Source organism: Alexandromys fortis, unplaced genomic scaffold (assembly GCF_014885135.2).
Source record: "Alexandromys fortis isolate MF-2015 unplaced genomic scaffold, M_Fortis_MF-2015_v1.1 scaffold_0, whole genome shotgun sequence".
Taxonomy (NCBI): domain Eukaryota; kingdom Metazoa; phylum Chordata; class Mammalia; order Rodentia; family Cricetidae; genus Alexandromys; species Alexandromys fortis.
The window spans coordinates 21,987,450-22,013,018 of NW_026067949.1; the positions used below are offsets into that span (position 1 = coordinate 21,987,450).

Consider the following 25,569-nt stretch of genomic DNA (forward strand, 5'->3'; position numbering starts at 1 on the left):
ATGGCCCCAAGTCAACCACAGCCCCACGTCTTACAGCGCGGGTGATTCCACACTGCAAGCCCTGGCCCTGCAAGGCACGGCTGGGACAAGGTTAGCTGAGTGAGGTTGCCCTGTGAAGGTGAGCTTCACCTTGCCCTAGGTCACAGTGAAGTAAATCAGATTCAAAATCAAAATGCTTTAGAGGAGAAAGCTCTTGACCGAGGCTCTGACTTATGAGGAGTTAGAGAATCCAGGTTAAATGGCACTAGTTATGACTCGCACAAACAACTTCCTCGGTGTGTAGGGAGCACACATGTTGGTTCTGGTGTCATAGGACTGGGTTTGAATCCTGCTCCCACCTATCAACTCAGAAGCAGGTGATGCCATCTTGACAGCCATCCGTTTTCTCGGTCACAAAAGGGATGTAACATCACCTCTTAGCTTCTAGAACGTATATATTATAATTCTCCTGGCAGAGAAAGCACAGCAGCAGGGACCCAAGAGGTGAATTACTTAATTAACATCACACAGCTGAGAAGTGGTGGAACCGAAGTTCCTAGGTTGACTTAGGTGCAGGCTGCTTGTCTTTAGAGAGTCAGTACAGGTGACCCAAGTACCAGCTGACCGCTGAGTGCTTCTAAGTGATGCTGTCCTCCACCGGTCTTGCGGTCGTGGTGTTTTGATTTGAGTTTGTTGTTTCTCTCGTTTTGCTTTGGTTGTTTGTTTTGCTTTCAGTGCTCACCTTCTACTGCAGCACAAAAACCCAGCCTCAGTCCCAGCCCCAGCCTCAAAGCCTTGGGATTCTGGGGCCTTCTGTGTTTTAGAATAGTTAGGATCCGTGGCAGCGTGAAGTTAATCCACAAACTACGCTAAATAGTGTGGCATACAATGTTGTCTTTCTCTTGCCAGAGAATCCAGCCACTGTCTCTAGAAATGGAGTCATCCAAGTGCCAGTGGCTCTGCTATGATTTCCTTCTTCTGGGCACTAGATGTCACACTAAGTCAAGCTTTAGAAGTGACTTGGCTAAATAGGGTGTGGCAATCTCTACCTATTTAAAAAAAAAAACTACAGCTTTTGGGGAAACATAAAACTTAACTTTGAATTTCTAGTAGAATTCGGAAAATATTTTCTTTTACTCACATACAAACAATTAGAATTGTTAATCAGAGAACAGCAGCTTCTTGTTATCTCTGTTCAACTAAATACATCTTGCTTACTTGCACATAAAAGCTGTTTCAGTCCTAATACAAAGGGGTTGTTCTAGAGACAGTTCATGCACACTTATGGGCGGTCATTTGTGAGGCTTTCTCCCTCTTTTGTCGGTTTACGTTGTTTGAGCAGTGTCTCCGGTAACCCAGGTAGGCCTTGAACTTGTTAGATCGCGGAGGCTGGTCTTGAACTCCTGATCCTCCTACCTCTGCCTTCCAAGTGCTGGAACTACAAACTGATAGTCCTTTGTGCTCTGAGATGAGGAGAGGCTGTTCTTCCCTACAGAGAAACAGACACAATCCTAACCTGCCAGGGATGCAGAAAATCAAAGGGTGATGATAATGTAAGGCTTCCTGAGCTCCCAGAGCAGGCAGTGCCCCACTCCCAGCCCCCAAAGCTCACTTACTCTGATTGGTGCTCTCAGAGATCTTATAGCTATGTATCCTGGCTGGAGATTTGCCTGTGCAGTCTTGTCGTTGTTGTTGTTATTTGTCTTGGTTTTTTTTTTTTTTTTTAAGAAAAAGACCTTAAATAATCTGAAGTCAATGCCTTAAATGTTTGCTGAAATTTTGATGAAATTCTATTGAAATGTTTGGAATTCATTGGAAGCAAGAAAGAATTAATTCAAGCCAGATTGAAAGCTTATAATTAAGTCGTGGGCTTTGCAGTTTGTTTTTTGCAAGTAACTCAGTAATGAGTTTGAGCTGTGTTTAATTATCTGCATGAGTGTAGGCACATATTTCTATTATAATTAAGGTTGTAAATCATGTTTCCTAGGTTTTCAGGGGTCGTAGGTAATCCATGAAGACAAATGATTTTCACCGGAACCAACAAATACCATTGCCTTGTGTTGAGGTTGCTCTGATAAATCAGGTTCTAATTGATAAAACAGCATTTTGTGTGCAGGATGTGTTCGTGTGTGGGCGTGCATGTGTGAGTATGTGCAGGAGCCAGAGTTAGCCTCATAAGCCATTCCTCGGGATGCTGTCCACCTTGCCTTTGGGGACAGCATGGTTCACTTGGCCTGCAACTTACGGATTCAATCAGAATGTCTGGCCATCAAGCCCCAGGGATCCACCTGTCTCTCTCTGCCTGCCTAGTTCTGAGACTACAAACTCATGCCTCCACCTCCAGATTTTTATATGGGTTGTAAGCATTGACATCAGGTACAGAATACTACTCTTCGGATTCATCTGTGTCTTCCTCAACTCTGGAGATGGGTGAACAGTCATTTGGATGATGCTTTGTGATTCTGATTCTGCTTAGCTCTGATTTGGCACTTTGCCTCTAGGTTTTATGCTTACCACTGCCTTGTGTTTGAAACCCAAGGTCCCTGGAGACATCCTTCCTTTCTTCTTGCATGCCAAGGCAGGTGGCAGGCACCCAAATGGAGATAGCACAAGCCGCTTTTCCTTCTAGAACTCAGATAGCCATGAGGATCACACATGTTTTGGTTGTTTCATCCTGTCTGGAAATACAGAAAGGCCATGGTTCATCTTAGTGGAGGATGTCAGGTTGTCTTTGGATGAAATGGGGAAAAGACTCTTTTCTACCGAGTCAAGGGTTGATTTTTGCTCGGTGGAGGAGAAGGTCTGCTCTGTATTCATCAAGGACTTAGTAAGTCAGTGGCTTGGAAATAAAGGACCGCCCCTTCTTGGAAATACAGGTGTTACCTGCCCAGTGGAGTAAAACCAGTGACCTTCAGTCTGGTTTGTACTGTTTGCGTCCTATTTTTCCCACTGACTGACCTTTTTAATTTAGAGCCTTCAGGTCAGTCCAAGATTCTGCATGGTGTACTTTTAAGAAAATGCAGTGGGTTTTGTTTGTTTGTTTTGATTTGGGGGTTTTATTTTGTTTTGTTTTGCTTTGAGACAGGAGCTTGCTAGGTAGCTCACACTGACCTATAATGCTATGTAGACCAGGCTAAGCTCAAATTTGCATCCTTCTGCCTCAGTCTCCTGAGTGTTGGGATCATAGGCGTGATCATAGGTTCACACATAGAAATGTATTGAAGCTCATCTGACTTCAATTCAGCCAGGGTTAACTGAGCACCTGCGACGTGCTAGGACCTCAAAAAACAAGCAACAACGAAAACGAATGGCGTCTCAGTCATAAGACACTTAGAGAAGCGTGAGAAAGATGAGACAGCCATGCCATTCAAAAACGCTGGCTTGAATTTGGAATCTCAGTGTGAAAGACAGCCGTGTGAGAGGCAGAAGGCATATGGGTCTGGATACATAGTAAGGAAACGGAGTCACAAAAGGAGGGTTGGCTTCTTTATGGTCCCTCAGCCTTGACCGAGCTGAGTTCATCTTTGGGCCCTAACCCGAGGAATCTAGCCCTGCTGCTGAGTACTTTGTTTTATTCAGGGTGGACACCCCCAAGGCCAGAGGGGTTTGTGTGGTTTTGTGAGATCAGCCCGGAGGTTATAGACTGTGTGGGCTTCTAATGTATCTGTGAACTATATATTTATTTCCCTACAGGTCATGGATTAACAGCAGTCAAAGAAAAGGCTGGGGCAACCCTACGAATCCACAGTGCCAATTCCAGGCCTCCTGAAGGGGTCCCAACTGATGCCGACAACGGACTCTCTGAAAGTGAGTGGCGTTCGCCTAGTGTTCAGGGGATTTTTATTATGCTGTGTGCACAACTGCACAGTGGGGGGAAAAAGAGCCCAAGTTCAGATCAGCAAAACAGATTCTAACAGGGGTCTTCTCTCTTGCTGTGACAGATGTGACTCCAGATCAGGACCCTGCCGGAGGCCCCCCCACTTCTCCTCCGCCAGGGGCAGCAGGGTCGAGGGGCATGCTGTCAGCCCTCACCAACGCGGTTCAAAACACTGTGAGTCCCGAGCCGGTCCTGTTTTCCCTAGTGGCTCATTTCTTTTGATCTCTCCATCTCGTGACCCAGATACATCAGAGAGAAGGCAGCCTTGCTCATGACTTTGGATTACAGTTTGTTATGCTGTTTTGCTACAGAGTAGGTATAACCTTGGATCTGAAATAATAAGGGCAAGATGAAATACAGCCCGTGTTTGAGAGAAGAGAGGGATTTAGAAGAGACATTTTCCCCCCAATCTGATTTAACAGTGTCCTTCCCAGCAGCTGCAAGGACAACATCTGGGTGGGGGGAGAGGAACTCAGAGCCGGGACAGCTGTTCTTCCTGGATCGTGTCTCAGTTTTCTTAAAATTATAAAATCATCTCCATACAAAGAACTCGTAACAAGTCAGGAGGAATAGCCCAGAGACCCGCCCTGCCATACCCCTGCAGCCCCTACTCTGCCCTTCCTTGCAGAACCCTAATGCATCCCTGCAAGCCCTGCCCTTCCTGTTTATTTATTCATCTTTACTTATTTTGATTTTTAAAAAGACGGATACATAACCATTCTCACTCCTGAAGGAAACTTGCTCTCCTATCAGCAACAAAACACTGATAGTGTTGAAAGGAGGCCGAGGCACCCCAAGTGAGATGGGGGAGCTAGCTGGTCCTCAGGGCCAGGAAGAAAAGACTCACTCTACGATCTAGAACAAACTAACTAGATTTTCTAAAATTTGGCTCGTGTCCTTTTTAATCACTTATCTGTTTGTGACTTTGAAGAGAGGTGATTGTCCTCCGTGCGCACCAGGAGCCAAGAGCTGACGCCAGATTGTGTCATATGAAGTCAGTTCAACAGTGGAGTGCAATGCACTATGGGAGAGAAGAGGATTGTAGATGAGCAGGGGGCATTATCTCACACAGTTGTTAGAGGGAAGGTCTGCCAGGAGTAAAGAATGACTGTCCTGTACTTGCATCTCGAGACCCCTAGGCTGGGCAGGAAGAAGGAGGCGTATCAAGAATGTTTGGGAGTCCTGCGGCAGAGCCGTTCAAGGGTGCCCATGGGAGTGGAGGAAGCTCAATTTGTAACTCTGGCCTAAAAACATGAACTCATGGCTTGTCATCACCCCCCCCCCCTTTTTTAAATTAAATTTATTATTGTGTATGCATCTGATGGGGGAGGGGCACCTGTACCGTGATGCTCTTATGACCATGAGAGAAGAGCTTTGTGGAGTTAGTTCTCTCCTTCTGCTTTATGTGGCTTCTGGGTATGGAACTCAGTCATCGGGTTCTCACAGTACAACTGCCTTTACCGACGGAGCCATCTTGCCAATCCTGAGCAATCGATCCACTCTTGAGTGCACCATCCACATCCTCAGCTCCCTTCCCGTGTCCTCCTGAACCTGCACTGCTTCCCACAGACCCCACCCCATCTGCAAGCTTGCCCTTGTCCAGCAATGCGCCTATGCTTCCTGTTCTCACTTTATTCTCTGCGACCTGTCGTGGCAGGCTGTTGGGGGCCACGTAGAGCAAAGCATGGGAAAGTACGAGCTGCTGAGGAGCCACTGTCCTCTGTATTAGCTGATTTTATCGTTGCTGGTACAAAAACACCTGGCAGAAATAAGACAGGGAAGAAGGTTTATTTTGTCCGTGGTTTGAGAGGTTTTGGCCACGGCTGCTTGGCCCCACAGACAGAACGTTGCAGGAGTGGGAGTAAGAACACAGGGGGCTCTTGGCCTTCTGGCAGCCGGGATGCAGAGAAAGAGGAAGGATTGAAGCCCAAATATAACCTTTAAGGCACAACCCACACACACTGGCCTACTTCCTCCAATAAGGCTCCACCTCCTGAAGTTTCTAGAACTTCCTCAAATAACACTGGTAGCTGAGGACTAAGGGTGTTCATGAGCCAGTGGGGAGCACTTTGTACTGAACCCCTAGCATCCTTCAAAGTGTCTGCTTTACAAATCTGTTCCATAGTAAAAGTACCGATCTGATCCCGGATTTGAAAACAAATTCTAAATGCCGGGAATGGAAATGTAATTATGGTGATTGAAAAGCCTATGTGGATGATATAAAAATAAAATCTGGCATTTTCATGTAAGGTGAGAAAAATACAGGTGTTTGCAGGTTTAATTCGTGTTGTTTTGCCGCAATCCTGTCCGGAGGCTTTGGAGTAAGTGGTTCTGTTCATTTGAGCAGTGTGTGTGCCTCGGTTGTTTTAATTTCCGCTAAGAGGAAGACAGTGTCTGGCAAAGGGATTTTCCAGACTGATACCTGGCTAACAGAATAACTTCTACAGCTGGAAGTCCACGGAAGGCAAGCTGTCTTCCTTCATTAATGTACTAATTATATTTGGTGTTCGCCGGTTTCCAAAAGCACACAAGAACCATCTGAAACAGCCTGAGGGGCTGCTGCTTCAGGGCCCTGGATTAAAAAATCATCTAAATCAGCCTGAGTATTTGACATTTTAATAACCCATCCCAAATAATACCGTTACTTATGCTAAAATTCTTTCACACGAACAAGGCAATTGGGTCATCTGTTAGTTTTTTGTCTTGGATACATATCTATTGATACGCCCAGAGCTGCTGACACAAATCCCTAACGTGTACTGTCCCCCCCCCAGCACCATTTTTTAATAATACCACAATTATACAACACATGCTTTTTTTGAGAAGGAAAAAATAAAAACAGGAATTATGTAGATGTTCAATCTCATGGTGTGAAAAACTTGTTTTCTATTGATTTTTAATATTTGAAGAGAGTGACGGGTACGTGGGAACTGAGGGCCACTGCAAAACAGCAAGCTGTAGGAAAATCTAATCTCCCGTGGTTTCCTCATTTGCAGGGCAAAAGCGTCTTAAGCGGAGGTCTGGATGCTCTGGAATTCATTGGAAAGAAAACCATGAATGTCCTCGCAGAAAGCGACCCAGGGTTTAAGCGCACCAAGACGCTGATGGAGAGAACCGTTTCCTTGTCTCAGGTTGGACTAGATCCTCTATTGATTTTTCTCCTTTCAGCCGGTAAAGTCAAAGCACGTGTTCAAACTAAAGTGGCACAAAAAGTAGCAAGAAAGCTAAGTTTCTGACACACTCCACCGAAATCCCCATGGGGAGCAAGCACTGTTAATGGTCCCTTGTGCACGCAGTCAGTAAACACAGACATTGTGATGAATACGCATTTGGATATGAGTATGCATGTTGCTGTGCATATAAATGGAAAATATGTGCATGCGCACATGTGTGCACACATACTCTCTCTCTCTCGCTCTCTCTCTCTCACACCAAAAGGCAGCATATTAGTCACATTTGCATAGTTATTTATTTAGTAATCGGTTGAAGATTTTCCCATGCTTTCCAGCTCTGTGCCTCAGTTTATCCCCTGTGCGACGAGGTGACAGCAATACTTCCTAGTAACTATGTTGTGACAGTTACATGAGCTAGCCCAGAACCTGATAAGACACACATGTGTACATACATGTACAACTTCTGTTCCAGGTAAGATGATGATGATGTTGGAGCAGTAAAACTTGAGTCTAAAATCCGGCAAATTCTAGCTATTTTTGTTGTAAAATGAAGAGGGGGCCTGAGTTCCTTTCCCAAACTACCATAATTTTTTTGGTCACAGCTGCAGGCTAGCTACATTTAAAAGGCTGCACCGTGCAGGGAACTGTGCTGCTCAGCACCCACAAAGGCCAGCGAAGACACTAGAGTTGAGAGAGTGAGCCACAACGGGAGGTGTCAAAGGCAAGAGCAGGGTGGCGATGGCTGCAGAGGTTGGCGCCTCGTGGAGAGCACCTGCAGGGCTGTCAGTGAGCTGGGGGAAGGAGGGTGACAGGAACTGACCTGAGCTCAGAAGGGCTCACTGTGGCTTCTCTGGTGAAAAGAGAGCGGTGGAGGGAGGGCTTAAGACAGGGAAGCCTTTCAGCCTGTGGATCGCTCTTGTTCCTCACAGAGTAGATCATGAGGTGGGCTGAGATGTTCAGGGAGTTACTATCTGAGAGAAAACAGGCAGAAGCTTCGGAGGCCTGGGAGGACCATCAGAGCAGGTTCCCGTCAGAGCCCAGCGAAGGAGGACCCGTGGGGCCTGGGAAGATCATCAGAGCAGGTTCCTGTCAGATCCCCAGTGAAGGAGGACCAATAGGGCCTGGGAGGACCATCAGAGCAGCTTTATGTCAGAGCTCCAGCGAAGGAGGACCAAAGGGAAGACTGGGTGGAAGTGTGCCAGATTCCACACAGCTTAAGGAGCTTGGAGAAGGCATGGGTCCTCTGAGTATTATCAGCTAAAGCTAATAGGACGACCCCTATCCCAGCCTCTAGTGCTCTGAGGTCAGGGCAGCTGCTGAGTTTTATTACAAGTGTTAAACCTTCCCAGTGATGGTTTCACTGGGTTATTTTGAAAACCTTAACCGTCAGAACCTTACTAATTTAGTTCTCAAGAGAGACAGGAGAGAGAATTCCTTCCACGGCCTAGCGAGTTCTTGGCTAACAACCTTAAGAACTCAAAAGGAAAATGAGGCTGCCTGTTTTATTGGCACATAATAAACACCAGCCTCTATTCCTGGATGATCTTCCCTCTGTGACCTTGTGGCCTTGGCCCATGTATTTATGGGGCTCTCTGCAGATATTAAAGGACTCCATAAACTTAATGTCCTTGTAAACTTAATGAGAAATCAAATAAAAGATGCCTAGCACCAAAGCAAGCAAGTGCAGAATATTGTTAATAATGGATAGACTCCATTCTGTCATCTTTGTATTTAAACAACAAAATAACTGGAGGGGTTGGGGGGTGTCTCTTTCTTAGCATGCACAAGGCCTGGGTTCCATCCCCAACACTGCAAATGTAGGTAATAGGAGGGAAGAGGAAGAGAAGTGAAGAGAGAGGAGAGGAAAGAAGAAAAGAAGGGAATTGAGGAAGAAAAGATAGAAGTTATTAATGTGAACAGAAATTCCGCCCAAACATCTATAAGCCGATTTCTATTCGGGGGATCATTTGTTAACTTTCATTGAAGATGCCTCATGCTTCCTCCATGGAAATTTTTTAAAAATGTAACAGGAAACTCAGGCCAGCCTCTATCTGTTTTGAATTCTGCCTGGGCACAGAATTCTCAGTAAGATAGCAAAGAATTGGCATTTCCCAGTGTCAGGCTAACTGTGGTGCTGTTGGCATACCAAAGGTCATGCTGGCCTCCAGGCACACTCAGTACCTGTGGCTCCTCTCAGCTCTTCTCACCCCACCTCCCCACCCTGTAACCCCAAACTTCTTCAGCCTGTGGGCTTCCCTTCCTCCAGCTTCTCATTCCTGTATAACCCCACCATTTCTGCCGTTTCTGCCACGCTCTTTTTGCTCTTTGCTTTCTCTTTCTTGCTCTCTCTCTCTCTCTCTCTCTCTCTCTCTCTCTCTCTCTCTCTCCTTCCTCTCTCGCTCTCCCCGTCTCTCACCTGTCATGGCTGCATTCAGTCTACCAGCCGGCCATGTTTGTCTGTTACTCCCTCTCCCGGCTCTGGACTCGTCCACTGCCTCTGGCAGTTCTCTCTCATATCTACAGTAAACCCCTTCTCCTCAGCCATCCCTTGGAGCGGTCATTTCCTCACTTTATATGTTCAGTGCACTGAAAACTGTCAATATAGAAAATGTGGACACTTGAGAACATGGGATTGAGAAGACCTCAGTGGGCAGCAGCGGAAGCCCCTGTGTGCTTCCTTTTGCTCTTACTCCTAGGCTCGGAGGCTTGCTTTGTTTGGCTCAGAGGAGAATTGAAACAGAATAGGTAAACATTAGTAAACAGTATCAATTGTGTATCTATTTACCATTCTTTTATAAATGTATATTTTAAATAAAATATAACTACATTGTCTTCCCCCCTTCTTTCCTCCCCCCAACCCTTTCCATGGGCCCCTTACTCTCTCTCTCAAATTTGTGGCCTCTATTCCCTTAACGTGTGTGTGTATTTCCTTAATTACTGTAACGTGTGCGTGTGTATAATTTCAAAGCATATAAACACAACCTGCTTAGTCTGTATATGTATATGTTTTCAGGCTGACCATTCGGTTTGGCATACTTGGGGGCCCTTCCCTGGGGAAGACTATTTCTCTCAGCACTCCTTAGTTGCCTATAGATTTTTGCATAGGGTTGAGGCCCCACTAGCTTCCCCCGTTCACATTAGCATATCCATTGGTGTTGTCTTTGTTCATGTCTTGTTTCAGTAGCCATGGTGATGAGACTTCATGGGGAACCTGAAAACCTCCTCCCTGAGGACTAGTTTTTTATGGTAACAGAAGGCACCATGCAAGCCTCCAAGGAACAAGAGCCACCCATAGTCCTAGCCAGTTCTGATGTCCATGAACTAAAGCAATGACCAGCATGGGGAAGGGTGTAATAGTGGCACAGATACCTAGGCAGTAACCAACAGCTTTCTAATTGGGCCCAATGTCTTCTCAACAATAGGGAAATTATACCTAGTACTGGAAACCAAACCACTCACCAAGAGCTACTGAGGTCATAGGGGAGAACCCACTACCACCTACTCACAAAGAATCATTTTGAGAAATTCCAAGTGATAAAGGTGATTTTTCAGATAATGTCTGTCTTCCCCACCACCTCTGTATCTTGCACAGGAAGGCAGCGTGGAAAGAGCTGTCTAGTGCATGACCGTTGTGTCTCCACAGATGCTGAGAGAGGCCAAGGAGAAGGAGAAGCAGAGGCTGGCCCAGCAGCTCACAGTGGAGAGGACTGCACACTACGGGTTGCTTTTTGATGAATATCAAGGTTTGTCACACCTGGAAGCCTTGGAAATTCTGTCCAATGAGAGTGAGAGCAAGGTACATCCACATGAGTCATTTGAGCAGCCTTATTGGGTGATGCGTTTCCATAGCAAAACAACTTGTTTTCTCTCCTCGTGACTTATGCTGAGGTCTCACGTGCTGTCCATCTTGATGTCCCCTCTAGCTGCTTATGGTTTCCTCTCTGTCACGTGCTTACCTGTTACTCCACCCAGCGCAGAAGGCTCAGCAAATCAAGAGTCCTTACTACCCCTCCTCAGGGCAGAAAAGGCTGCTCTTAAACTTGCCTGCCAGGCCCTCTTTTTGACGATCTCATTCCCAGATCAGAGAGCCCTCACCAGCCCGTGCCTTTATTCCACCCAGTGAAGACAGAATGGCTTGTGTGTCTGTTAGACTGTGGACCTCGAGTGTGTGTTGTCTCATGAGTTCGGTGTTACTTATTTGGTCACCAACAGAATATCTGGGTCAAAAAAGACAAAGCCATCCCTCCAAGACCTATTTGAAAATGCTCCCACTGAGAACCCTATGAAGCCTAGATCACCAAACAGACAGTATACATTCATAGTCTCCCACGTGACCCCAGGAAGACGATTCGCTATGGATTGGAGGCAAGGCTAGGCTACGTGAGACTCTGTCTCAGGAAAGAAGCCAACTGTGCTAGTGGGATGGCTCCACGGGCACAGGCACGTGCTGCCAAGCCTGACTACCCGAGTTCAATCTCCAGGACGCCCAAGGTGGGCGGAGAACTGATTCGCACCTGCAGGCTGTCCTCTGGCCTCCGTGTGTGCACACAAATAGAATTTAAAAATTAAAATATTTTAAAAAAGCAAGCGAGCAAGCAAAAACACTGTTGAAGGATAATTTTTTAAAAAAAAATGAAACAAAACGATGAAAATCATGATTCATACTGATACAAAATAAGCACCCAATAAAGATCTTATTTAGTTCATTAATTAAGTGAGGAAAACAGGCAGGTGTTATGGCCAGCTGTAGAGAAAACCAGAGAAAGAATGTTGAACCATAGTTGCAAATAGACCCAAGCTTGCCAGCCGGCGGGGGGGAGGGGGGCAGACTGGCCTCTGCCTGCAAAACTCACCTAAAATCCGGCTGCGTGTCTGCAGAGAAACGGCTTTGCTTTGCACTGCCATCAGCCTTCCACAATTTGCACGGTGGTAAAATTGCTCCCTGCATTCAGAATCTCATAATCCAGTAAAAATAAAAATGCAATTTCCCACCAAAGCACAAAATTCTCCCCGTGAAAGCTGAGTCTGGAATCAGCCTTTATGTGATTATGCATCAATTTGAGGCTGTGGGAATCTGGACCCCTCTTATTGCAATCTGCTCGACATGACGATGATGGTGAAAACCCGCTTCGCAGGATTCCAAAAGGGATTCCGTGAGATAGCCTGCGAAAGAGCTCGTAGCAGCTTGCCTGGTACAAATAAGGTGCTCAGTAAATGCCAGCTGCTGCCTAGCGCACCCGCGGGTTTGAGTAAACACAGTGTTGACGGCATTGTATTTGACATGCGCTCTGATGCTCTAAATATCTGTTGTTGTTATTATTTACAATATTACAGGAGGAGGCTGACCCCTACCCTGACAATAATGGAGAGGTTGCATTCTGGTTGGTTCCATCACGGACCCCAGTTGCAAAACAGCCCTTGGGTTCTTCAAACAATCCTCCTGCCTCAGCCTCTCGAGTGCTGAGATTACAGGTGTGAACGTCATAAGGTCCCATCCGTGAGGAGTTGGCCACCTCGCTCTGGGCCATACAGCGAGACAGCACAAGAGAGTGGAACAACCCACTCACTCAGGCCCAGGAAGCAAAAGAGAGGAAGAGGCCGAGGCCTCACAGCCCCGTCCAAGGATAGGTCTCCAGTGACTTAACATCTCTCCCTGCCCCCACCCGCAAAGGCTCTACCACCTTCCAGTAACTCCAAGCTAGGGAGCAAGCCTTCAACTCAGGGGCCTTTGGGGAAAGTCCCAGAGGGGATCATATCTTCCCTTTGTGCATGGTTTCCACAAGCTTTGCTCTCTTCCCCCAGCCTGGAGCTTCCTGTGACAGTCAGGGAGCAGTGCAGAACTTGTAAAAAGTTCTGAGTGCTGCTGTCTTAAGCAGTCCTGCAAATCCATGTGAAAACCAGCAGGGAGAACCTGGTCAGCAGGCGACTTCCTGGACTCAGGGGTTAGATTGAAGGACACAGGCCCCCAGCAGGAATACAAGCAGAAGCCCTTATTGAGGTCTTCAGGCACAGCTAATGACACACTGTGGCTACCAGAGATGTATTTATAGCACGGTGACTGAGGGTGATGGAAATGCACGTATTTCAAAATTGCTGAAAGCATAAACTTGAAACGTTCTCACCACAACAACGGCGTGAGGCAGTGTTTCATAGATACGTTCACTGGCATGATGCACCCAGGGTGCACACATGTCAGGTCACCGCGCTGTGCCCCATAGATACAAGCATGTGACATGGGCCTGAATCCCAGCCATTGAGGAGCCTGAGGCAGATTGGTTTCAAGTTCGAGGCTTGTCTGGGTTACAGTGTGAGTTCAAGGCCAGCCTTGACAACCTAAGGAGACTCTGTCTCAGATTAAAAGTGGATGAAAAGAAATTTAAAAATGATGGAGGCTAAAGCTCACAGATAGATCATGCACAGGGTCCTGGGTTCAGTCCCTAGCACTGAAAAGAAGTTATTTAAATTCAATCTAAACTTAAAAATAAGGGCCAGCAAGATGGCACATGGGGTGCAAGCACTTGCTGCCAGGACTGTGACCTGAGTTTGATCCCTGGCACCTACAGGGCAGAGGGAGAAAAATCTCTGCTCTTTACACGTGCGTACACGCGTGCGTGCGCACACAGACACACACACACGCACACACTAAACATGTGAGAAATAAAATGAATAAGAAAAGGGCTTCAGGCCTTTGTAGTTTGGAGGGAGGCAAAGGGCTTACCTAGCAAATGCGGGGTCCTGAGTTCAAGTCTCAACCACTTCGAAAACAGACAGTAGGAAAAAAACCTCACAGGATGACTCCCTAAAATCGAACTCCCAATAAATACATCCTACAAATTATTCGAGACACACTTATACTAAGAAAATAATCATTGCGTGTCTGAAACACAAATTTAACTAAGTTGCCTATGTTTACACGTGTAAGGCTCCAACTGTCTTTTGCCTCAAACTGCTGTGTACGGGTAAGGGAGATACCATTGTTCCAGCTTCACCCACTTCCCCTTCAAGCACCTGCCTCTAGTCATCACCCAGGTTCACACTGGCCTCAACACAACTCAGGAAAGAGACCCTCTCAGTAACCTGGAGACCGCTCTGGAAGAGGAAGCATCCCGGGTGTCCTGTGGACTCCCCTGTGTCCAAGTCTAAAAGGAGTATTGGATGGCACCATTCTCTAGTGCTTTATGGTCTTCTGAGTCCCGTCAACCCGAGGAATTAGAGAGGACGCTCCCATTCGAAAGCTGTGGACAAGAAAGGACGCTCATTGCGTCCACTGTTATTTCATTGACTGAGATTCAGGCACAGCAAGGAAAAAGGAAGGCAGGAAGAATTGGTGCTGGAGAGAGGGCTCAGTGGTTAAAAGTGCCTACTACATAATCATGAGGACTGGGGGTCAGACCTTAACACCCACATAACAACATAACAATCCATGCACACCCACACCACACCGTCGCCATGCACACACATCGTCATCATGTACACACACACACACACACCACACCATCATGCACACACACAGTCATCATGCACACACACAGTCATCATGCACACCCACACCACACTGTCGTCATGCACACACATCGTCATCATGCACACACACAGTCATCATGCACACACACACACCACACCTTCATCGTGCGCACCCACACCACATCGTCATCATGCACACACACAGTCATCATGCACACACACACCACACCTTCATCGTGCGCACCCACACCACATCGTCATCATGCACACACACACCATACCGTCATGCACACATACACTGTCATCGTGCACACACACACACACCACACCGTCATTGTGCACACACACACACACACCACACCTTCATTGTGCACACACATATCACACCTTCATCATACACACACACAATATTAAATAGGATCAGATTGGTTCTAAGCCAGACCCGGCAGTGTGATACCTAATAAGTGTGAAAAATGAATCATTTTCTTTCCGTTACACTCGGTTGCATTTTTTTTCTTTTCATGGACACCCTGTGTACCCTCGTGTGACCCGAACAATACTCTACCTAGTACCAAGCAGTCAGTCAGCATTCCTTTAGTATTGAAGAATGCATGATTACTTATTATTTATTCTTGAACCCGACCACAATTCAGTGCACATCACTGTGGCCCAATGGGGAAACAGAAGCCTAGTAAAAGGCAGGCTCTCAGAAGGCCAAGGCCAGAAGGACTGGCCAGGAGCCACAGAGCGGGGCGCATTTGCTGCTACCTGCCGAACTGCACGGCTAATGGGCTTCGGGTTGATTTCCTGCCAAGCGTCCTCCAGAGCCTTGGGCAGGCACCCAGTGATGTGCTTAAGCACTCAGGAAAATGGAGTCTGTCAGGCTGGATGCCCTGCCTGACTCTTAGCCTGGTGTGTTGATCTACTGCCCCATGAACACTGCAACCTAACCCAGGGAGGACTGAGCTCCCTCCAGCATCTGACTTGCAAAATGAAAAAAAATAAAAACTTACAGCCTTACCTCATTTTCTAATATGATATTTCATGCCCTGTGACCAATCTGGAAATTCAAATTAGTCTTCAGAGGATGGCTGGCCATCTGTACTTGTTTTGAAGTGTGCACAGAGGGTACTGTCAGAAGAGAGACTCCAAAGAGGAGCAGGGGTGAGGTCAGTTCTCTCCCAAGCTCTGCCTGCCCAGCTCCTTAGCTCCCCTAAGGCAGAGTGACCCTGCTGTGCCCTTCCCCCACATCTATTCAGGCTGAAACCATTGGTTTGGGCTTCTTCCTTCCTCCACGGCAGTGGTTCTCAGCCTTCCTGACGCTGTAACCCTTTAATACAGCTCCTCAGGTTGTGCTGGCCCCCAACCATATTATTATTCCACTGCTGATTCCTAACTGTAATTCTGTGACTGTTATGAATCGTAATGTCAATACCTGATATTCAGGATATCAGATACGCGGCCCACAGTGTGAGAAACTGCTCTAGACTCTTAGCTCCCAGAAACGGAAAAAGTGTCTTGGGCATTTTTGTAAACTTAGGGTAAGTCTTGTCTAATAAGTACCTATGTGGCTGTGTGTGTGTTTGATATGTCATTTATTGAGCATCATTGATTTTAAGCCAGTTCTTATGCTTTAATGATCAAGGTGACCTTGTAAGATAGATATGCACAGCCCCTACTTCATGGATTGAGCCAAGGCATAGGAATATAAGTTATACAGGGTCAGCAATTAGTGAGTGAGGAACTGATATTTGAGCTGTCTGGAGGTCAAAGTGTGTTTTAACCACTATGATAAATGGTTCCCACCCATTGACCGGCCTTCCTGACGCTGTAATTTTTGCTTCATATTTGTTCTTTACCGCACAAAGGACCGTAAGGAAGTGCGGGTCCTGCTTTAGGAAGGAGATAATTAGTCCTGCGTGGCAACTTGTTCCTATAACAGTAATTCAGAAACTGAGGCAAGAGGAGCTCAAGTTCAAGACTGGCCTGGACCTTAAAGTCAGTTCAAGGCAAGTCTGGACTATATACTGAATTGTAATAAGAATAGCAAAAGAATGAAAAGCCTGAGGCCCAGGGAGCCCATGCTGTGAACAGGCAGGCGCAGAGCCAACTCTCCCTTACCTGTTCGCTCACTTGTCTTGGGAAAACTGGAGACAGGCGGGTAGATCTCTGTGAGTTCGAGGCCAACCTGGTCTGTGTTCACAAGAAACGATGACACTTAAGATGACCTATTTTTTTTCTTCCAGGTTCAGTCATTTTTAGCATCTCTGGATGGAGAGAAGCTAGAACTCTTGAAAAATGACCTAATTTCTATCAAAGACATCTTTGTAGCCAAAGAATCAGAGAGTGAAGCAAGTCCAGAAGAACAAGGTAAAGAGACATAAACACCAAGATAAACCCATGGGACGCAGTTGCTGAGAAATGGCCCTTTGAACTGGGTGGGGTTTACTTAATTCCAGTGTTCGTCTTGAATGCCCTGTGCAGCTGTTGTGAGTACCTGGGCTGGTCACAGTATAGCCCTCTCTTTGCTGAGCAGGAGCCACATCCTTTCTCTACATGGTTCCTGGCTCGTCGCCAGCCCACAGTAAATGCAGAAAGTCAAATGACGAGAGCGCAGTTGGCTGGGCTTAAATGGCTACTGTGGACGTTGCACTTCTAACTCTGCGTGTGGATGTTGTGGCTGCGACTGATGACCATGGTGCATAAGTCTTGATAAGTTTGTTATTCCCTTTTATCCCTGTGTGGAGGAGTTGTGCATTTACAAGTGTCCTGTGTGAATACACGGGACTTGGAGATCTGAACAGTACAGTTCTGGTGTAGGAGGCTGGTAGCCTAGCAACACAACAGTGCCTAGCCGTATGAGAGCCCGAGTTCAGATCCCAGCACCACACAAGAAGTACAGTTCTGCCCGTGGTTGTGCCATTTCTCCAAGTGCCCCAGGATGAGGTGTTTCAAGTTGAAGATCACGGAGTGAGTAAGGTATACACATTGCGACAGCCTTCCCCCTTGTCTTAGTTGCTTTTCTATTGCCATGAAGAGACATGATGAAGGCAGTTTACAAAATAAAGCATTGAATTACAGTTTCAGAATTACAGTGGTCCATGACCACTACGGTGGCAAAGGTGGAGGCAAGCAGACAGGCATGGAGCTGGAGCAGTAGCTAAAAACTTACATCCTCATCTTGAGGAGAGAGAGAGAGGGAGAAAGAGAGAAAGAGAGAGACTGGGCCTAGCAAGGACCTTTGAAACCTCAAAGCCACCTCCCAGGGACACACCTCCTCCAACAAGGCCACACTGCCTAATCCGTCCTAAACAGTCCACCAACCAGCATTCAAATATATGAGCCTATGCGGCCATTCTCAATCACTCTACCACATCCCTCAGAAGTAACCTGAACCCACAGGCATCCAGCACCTTTGTAAGAAAAGCGAGGCTTCTTTTAAGAAGAGAAGAGAATCTCAACGTTGGCTATTTCCAGTTACTACACTGGTCATCCAGTGAGGAATAGAGTCAAGCATTTGCTGTATACAGTGCCTTCCTACAGATATGACAGTTATAGGCACCATACCACAGGGGCTCCCTAGAGTTTGTGCCAATGGTCAGAGCAACCGCAGATTCAAGGTTAGCTGCTTCTAGGAGCAATAGAAAATCCCACTGGAAACCTTTCCAGTAATTTCTTGAACAAGTCCCCTGGCCCTGATGAAAAGAGTATATATCTCTACTACATCCTGGAGACAGTGCTGCCTAGTCTAGGAGCTCAGAGTAAAGACATACATAAAAATATACGTTACGGATCTTGGCATACAGAGCTGCTCAAATATGTTAGCTGGTGTTATTGTTGTGCAGTGTGTCAATGCAATGCCAGGGAGACTGGGGAGTCAGAGTAAGCTGCAGCTTTTATTCATCATTGTACCTGTCATGCCCTACCATGCAGAGTGGTGACAATACGCATTCACGCTGTCACCATCAAGTCACGGAAATGTTTTGTTCCCAGATGCAGTATTATATGCCTTTAATCAAAGCTCAAACACGAGTGTTTTATGACCCAAAATAAAGTATAGATGCCCCTTTCTAGCCCTAACCATCACCCCAGTCAGGCTCTTCTTCAAGCTCATGATACGTGAGTTAGATCTTGATCCTGTTGGCGTGACATTCAGAAAGAATTTTTAAAAATGGGCCCCAGAGCTGGGGAGAGGGCTCAGCCAACAGAGTGCTAACCTTTCAAGGGTAAGAACTTACATTTCAATTCCCAGAACCCATATAACAAGCAAAAGCCAAAATGGGTGACATACTCCTGTAATCTCAGCCAGGAAGAGGTAGCAGAAGCAAGCTTGTGGGCCAGCTAGCCTGGCCTCTGCCTCTTCCCTGAAGTTCCTGGCCAGGGACAGACCTGGTCTCCAACAACATGGGACTGACCCCTGAGGAATGAACCAATGTTGTCCTCCGGCCTCTCCAGGCATGCTGCATGCACATAGCCACAGCCACGGATGCATCCACACCCACACGGGGACACATGAACACACGCATACATGCACACCCACAGCTCCATGTTCTCATTGACATCAGAGACGTTATTGCTAACACAGAGTGAAACCACACCGCTTCTCGTCGGTGCCACTCCTTAGAGAGGAGACTTGAGTCTGTACTGCTGAAAGAAAATGTCGCCACAGGCAACGTGGTATGTTCTCATAATACAGAGCCTCATTCCGTAAATTGAGGTTTTTGGATTTCACACACAGACACGCAAATACGCACATGCACACATGCGCACGCACACACACCGAAGTGCTCTAAATGTCATATTTTGAGAAAATTGGGGGCTGGAAGGTGGAGAGATGGTAAATTTGTCTCTCTTTCCATGACAAAAGCCTATTAGCTCCTGTAATAGATCCATTTTCCCCAAAGGGCATCTCCAGATGATCAAAACACTATTAATTTTCATTAACTTAATTTAATAAATAAATGTCATTCAGATTCTTAATGAGGCTCTGGGAGATACACCAGAGGTGTTGTTGTAGAACCAACCCCATCCTGTGGCGTGTGACAGCTCCAGGAGGGTGGAGGGGTTACCCAAAATCCAGGAGGGTGGAGGGGTTACCCAAACACACGGGAAAGGAATCTTACAAGTGGAATGTGAAAAAAAATTCCAAGAGCAAAATTCTGGCAGAAATCTAAGCATTTTCACCAGGTTCCTTTTGTTGTTGTTGTTGTTGTGATTTTTTTCTTATAAATGCACTTATATTCCTAAAAGCCTCTAACAACTAAAAAATTTATTTGGTAGTCTCAGGAAGTATAATAATAAACTGTCATCTTCTAGATAGATTTAATATTGGGCTCCTGCACACTAAACAACACTGGCTCATCGTTTACACGCCTGTCTTTCCGGCACAGTGCAGGCTCATCAAACGGCATGGATCTCTAATTTGCTTTACCGTGACTGTGAGGAGAATTTAAAAGTCCATTTTCTGTTTTTATTGTCTTTGGGGAAGTTCTCTTGGCCATGTATACAGGCCGAGAATAGCAGTGATAGTCTTTGTGGCAACATTTATTTTCATCTGCTTTTATCTATTTATTTCTAGTGATTTTTTTTCCCTTCTGAAATACATGTTTAAAGTTACTGGTATGTGTCTAGTAGAATTGATGCACATTCAAAAGCTGGACCCGCCTGAAGTACTTGTGTTCTAATTTACTGTGGATTCCCACCAAATGTATTTAACCTTGAGCGTCCATGTCAGTGTGGTGCATGACGGTTCCTTTACATAGTTTCCCACTTTTACAAAACAACTCAACAATGTTGCGTTTGGCTCTTATAGTAACTAAAGCGGGAAGGATGGGATTGCTGTAATGCAGTGGCAGGATGCTTGCTTAGCGTGAGTAACTCTCCAAAAGTACAAAATAAAATTTACGAAAAAAACTAAGGGTGAGTTTGATTATCACCAGCTAACAGGGTGTGGGGCATGGAGGGGGGACAGGAAGTGGTAAGCCAAGGCAGCCTGGTGGCTGGTTTCCTGCCCCAGAGGCTAACGTATGGGCTGGGGTGGAAGCCAGGTGTAGGCCTCAGCCAAGGGCTCCTGCAGCGCAGCATGGCCTCACACAGGCCTTGTGGAATCTCCCTTCCTTCCTCTCTCTCCTTCCTCCCCCTTCTCACCCTCCCTTCCCACCTCTGCTCCTTGGCTAACGGGGTCTCTTCAGGCATCCACACTCCTGCCCTGAGAACCACAGTGCAGAGGAGCACTTCCCTTCCTGGCTAAAGAGTTTTCACCTCCTTGCCTCATCCTGAGGCTCTAGCCCCAGGGCACACACCTCACCACTGGCCTCCTTAGTGTCCCCTGAACTTTGACAGGCACATTCCCTGCCACTGCCAGGCTGCAAGGCTGTGCCTCCCCTGACCTCTGAGGCTGTCAGGTGGTGGCTGCACCAATTCCAGCTTTCCCTGTTTAGTTACCATATGAACCGAACACAACAATGTTGAACTGTTCGCAAAACTGGAAAATTCGGGTGAATGAGTTCTTATGTACCACACTGACAGGAACACACAAACAATAAATGTATTTGGCGGGAACTGATGCTAAATCAGAACAGAAATGCTTAAGGAGGGTCCAGCTTCTAAGTGTGCGTCCGTTCTTCATAGCTACCTTCCCTCCTTCCTTCCTCCCCCTATCTGTTCAGGCCCCCACAGCAAGCACCACAGTGAGCCTCATAAACAGCAGGGACTTTTTCTCACGGTTTAGACAGATTTCTAAGATCCGGGTGCTGGCAGATCTGGTGTTTAGGCGGGGTCCTCTAGCTATGTCCTTCCATGGGGGCACAGGCCAACCAGTTCTCTGGGAACTCTTTCAAAGGACACTCATCTATTCCCAAGAATGCCGTGGTGCTCATGACCTAAAGCCCGGGTTGCTCATAATATCACCCCTGGTGATGAGGTGTCAACGCGAGTTCTAGGGACTCACAAACATTCAGAGTAGAGCTCTTGCTATAGTCTGGGAACTGGGCTCAGCTCACAGCCATCCATCCAACATCCTCTTCCAACCTCCACTGACCTCCATGGGTACCAGGAATGCATGTGGTACACATACATATATGCAAGCAAGCACTCATACGCATAACAATAAATAAATAAATATTTTAAAGTTTTGTAATAAAGTTCCTAAGTTATAGCCACCCCTAGCCTTCTCCCATGGTTTATACTTCTCCATAAAATTCACCACTTGACATAAATGTTTTGTTTATCCATTTGTTTATTGACCTGTCTCCCTTGTGAGAATATAGATCATAATAAACAGATCAACGATAAACATTTTGAGCAAACCCACAGCCCCCCCCCCCCCGGCTATCTTTATGAGCTGCCCATGAACCATTTTTCTATAAAGCTGAAACTAACGTATCCAGGCAAGTTGTGAGGTACAGTGTTTCTCGCAGGACTTAGCCTTCCCCAAAGGTACGCCTGGGTTCTGGCGTGAGCCTGGGTGCATTCTTCTCAGAGGGCTTTGCACACCTACCGTCAGGCCAGATTACTTTTATTCTCCTCCCAAGGGAGCTGATAAACCCATAATGGAGTCCGTACTTCAGCACTGCCTGAAGGTTTAAGATGGCTTTGTCTTGAAGTCACAAAGGAGAGAAGGACACTGCAACTTTTAAAGCTCTCTGTTGAGTTTTCCTACCAGGAATATCTATTTTCATTTCATGATATATGACTATACTATATAACAAATATCATGTGATTATTGTGTTGTAGACATATGATAAATACTGTATCATCAAGGTGATATTTTCTTTACCATGTACTATGTTCCAGTCACTGGGTTAGGAATGAGTTAAATTTCTCTCTGTCCTTAGGTAGCTTCCAGTCTGAGAAAATAGATCATTAAAAAGTATTAGAATGCCACTTAGGTATCCTAGGGAACCATGGGAAATTTCTCCAGAGAGAGGATGTTACATCAGAGTACACACCCAGCTTAGAATTCTGCTCACTCAGCCCTGTGGCCCATCCTCAGCAGGGCACCCTGGGCATCATCAGAGTCACAGCCTGAAGCCTAGCAACACTCTGGGCAGCAGGCCTCTCAGGCCTGACTGACATGGGTCGTACATCTATCTGTCCTCTTATTCTTTTACCAACTAGCTATGGGCCACTAGAACTGTGGTCCCAAAATGCGCAAGGCCTCTCCCTACCCTCTGTGGTGTCTGAGCCAGTCTAGGGGTGCCCTGGTGCCAGAGGCCTGCAGCTAGGCCTTGGCAGCCCTCTCCAGGCGGCCTGCCGCTTCCCCGCTGTGCTCACCAGTGGAAGACATGACATCCATCTTCCCAGGCAGCCCCAGGGCACACTGCCGCAGCCTCTCCTTAGTCTACCCCAGGTACAGGCTGCAAAGTCAGGAGAGCTGCCACATTCAGAAGGATGAAAAATAAATAAATCACGCTCCTTACTTCTGTCGTGTTCTATTTCTAGGCCTAGAAGAAAAGGGCGAAGAATTTGCTAGCATGCTTACCGAACTCCTGTTCGAATTACACGTCGCCGCCACACCTGACAAACTCAATAAGGTCAGAAACAACCCATTCTGTGCCTTTGGTTTTGAAGGGGCTTGGGGAGGTAGGGTCTCAGTTGTAAGAGTCCGCAGAAACAGAAAAACACCAAACCCCTCTGGCACCACCGCGGGAGGGGAGTCTGAGGTCGGTAATTAGTATCTGAGGGGCAGCGTGATGTCTGCAGGAATTCTGGGACCTGCCTTCTGTAATTTTACTAGTGATTATCTGTGACCTTGAAAAAGTCAGTTAATCTCTCACAGTGAAATAGAAATTTCTGTCAGAGGACGGTTATCTTCAAAGTGAGGTGGAGGGGAATCACCAGGGGCCTTTTCCAGACTCTACTCTTTGCCCTGCCTCTTAAAGAGACAGGCCAGTTTTGAGAGTTGAGAGTCATACCTCTCCTCCCACCGGGGCTGCTGCTGCTGCTGCTAGAACTGTCTTAGGATGGTCCAGCTTTCGCGGTCCAGCTTCCTTTAACACCACAGTGCATTTTGCAAGTTAGTACAGGGTCTTGCTCTGGGGTTTCCTATGAAGACACTGAACATTACTTACTCAAAGTTATATAATGGGTTTTTCTCTCCCTTTCTCTTACCTTAGAGGTTTATATAGCCTCTCACCTATTACAACGCATGAAGAAAGGGCAGAATGAGACATAGAGGTGGCAGATGAGCAATTTCTTTCTCTCTGTCAGGGGTCCCTGATCTGGCAGCTCGAGGACTCGAACACTGGGAAATCGCCTCATTCGTCTCCTTGCAGCACCTGGTACTGCTCAGAGAGGAGCGTGGGGACTTCTCAGTTGCGTGGGTCAGCCTTTATTCCAAAAAGAGGACGTTTTAGGATGCCTCTCCCCTAATCTCCTAGCTCTTAAATTCCCGCCCCCCAACATTCTGACCTGTTAAGCTTGGACGCATAGGCTTTACGGTGAGTAGTGCAGCGTCAGATGAGTGACAGCGTCTACTTAAACAAACAGCATGAAGGATCCAATGAGCCCTGGGTGAGGCTGACCTCTCTCTGAATTCTGGAAGCCACAAACCGGACCAGGGAGATGGTTTCTGCAGTTTCCAATTGGCCACGATTTTGTGGGTCACGGGTTGTTTATGCTGCACTCCTGGTAGAGGTTGGAGGGCCTGCCCTGAGTCAGAAGGAGCAAAGCCATGCTTCTTCCTTCCATCACCGTACATTATCGGTCTCTGAGATGATTAGGAAAACCGCTACATGAGGAGATTTGCTGTAGCCACGACCCTTTACTAATTTCTAATGCCTACCAGAAAAGCTGCAGCTCATCTTCTGCGCTGGCCATGAAACACGAAGGCCATACCGTACGTGGTACAGTCTGTCTGTCATTTTTATTCTCATCTGAATATCATTTTAAAAGATTCTCTTTAGGATCTGGAGCGATGGCTCAGAGGTTAAGAGCACTGACTGCTCTTCCAAAGGACTCGGGTTCAATTCCCAGCACCCACATGGCAGCTCACTGCTGTCTGTAACTCCAGGATCTGAAACCCTCACACAGACATACTTGCAGGCAAGACACCAATGCACATACAATAAGAATAAATTAATTATCTTTTAAATGGCCCTTCTAAACTTCTGGAGCCCTTCAACATGCTCTGTGCACTTTCCCTTCCACCCTCTTTCCCTCGCCTATAGTTTCTACAAACAACGAGGTTGCCATCTAAGGCCCTGAAGAAACGGCCCCACACATCCACCCCGGAGGGTCCGGCTTGACATGACTTGGTTTCCCCATTCCCATGGCAAATGTCTTGTTTGTTTGGGGCCTTTGCAGGCCATGAAGAAAGCTCATGACTGGGTGGAAGAGGATCAAAGCCTGGTGTCAATAGATGTGACCAAAAGACCAGAGGAAGAAGAGAAGAAGGAAGAAAAGGGAGAGCAAGCCAAAGAACCCGAAGAAGACAGAACGGGGGGAAAAGGAACTAAAACTGTAGAGGTAAATCCACACCACGTCACCCACAGTTATCCACAATTGCTCTATGGCAGCCTCATTTCAGGTGTGGATAGCCACTTCCCATTCACACCGTGCCCCTACTCCAAGACGCCGTAAGGCTTAACTTCCTGTACAGTTCCTGCACACGTTGTAGCTTGTCTCCATAACTTCATAATTTAGAAGCAGCAAGACCTTCCGGAGCATAATTGATTTATCTTTACAGTAAATCTCCATCTTACATGCAAATTTGTTACTATAAATTTCCTTTATGTTCCCTCACTAAGGAGGTAATTGAAGCTCTTTTCTTCCCCTAAAAACGTTCATGCCGTGGCTTCTTTGCTGCAGTTTAATGTCTATGCGATGCTTTATGTCCTGCCCGTGCTCCAGAGTCATCTGCGCTAATTGCTCGTTATGCCGGGTTCGAACTTTCAAGCGACTAAGGGAGATCACTCTGAGGGAACGTGTTCTCTAAGGAGCTTTCCTTCCACGCCCCACTCACCACCTGCCTCTGTTGAGGACACAGGTGTGACTAGGCTTGTCTTATCCCTGGGGACCTGGCAGCACACACACACATGCACGCACACGCACGCGCGCGCACACACACACACACAC

At 46.7% G+C, this 25,569-nt stretch overlaps 1 protein-coding gene across 1 annotated transcript in view; it reads left to right on the forward strand.

Moving 5' to 3' along the window:
* Fam114a1 (family with sequence similarity 114 member A1) overlaps nucleotides 1-25,569 on the forward strand; it is a 66,099-nt gene that overhangs the window by 29,282 nt on the left and 11,248 nt on the right. The window contains exons 4-10 of the mRNA XM_050149631.1: nucleotides 3,673-3,786; nucleotides 3,921-4,030; nucleotides 6,853-6,987; nucleotides 10,673-10,825; nucleotides 16,740-16,863; nucleotides 22,936-23,027; nucleotides 24,799-25,070. Coding sequence (XP_050005588.1) covers nucleotides 3,673-3,786; nucleotides 3,921-4,030; nucleotides 6,853-6,987; nucleotides 10,673-10,825; nucleotides 16,740-16,863; nucleotides 22,936-23,027; nucleotides 24,799-25,070 — 1,000 coding nt within the window. The remainder of the gene's footprint in view (nucleotides 1-3,672; nucleotides 3,787-3,920; nucleotides 4,031-6,852; nucleotides 6,988-10,672; nucleotides 10,826-16,739; nucleotides 16,864-22,935; nucleotides 23,028-24,798; nucleotides 25,071-25,569) is intronic.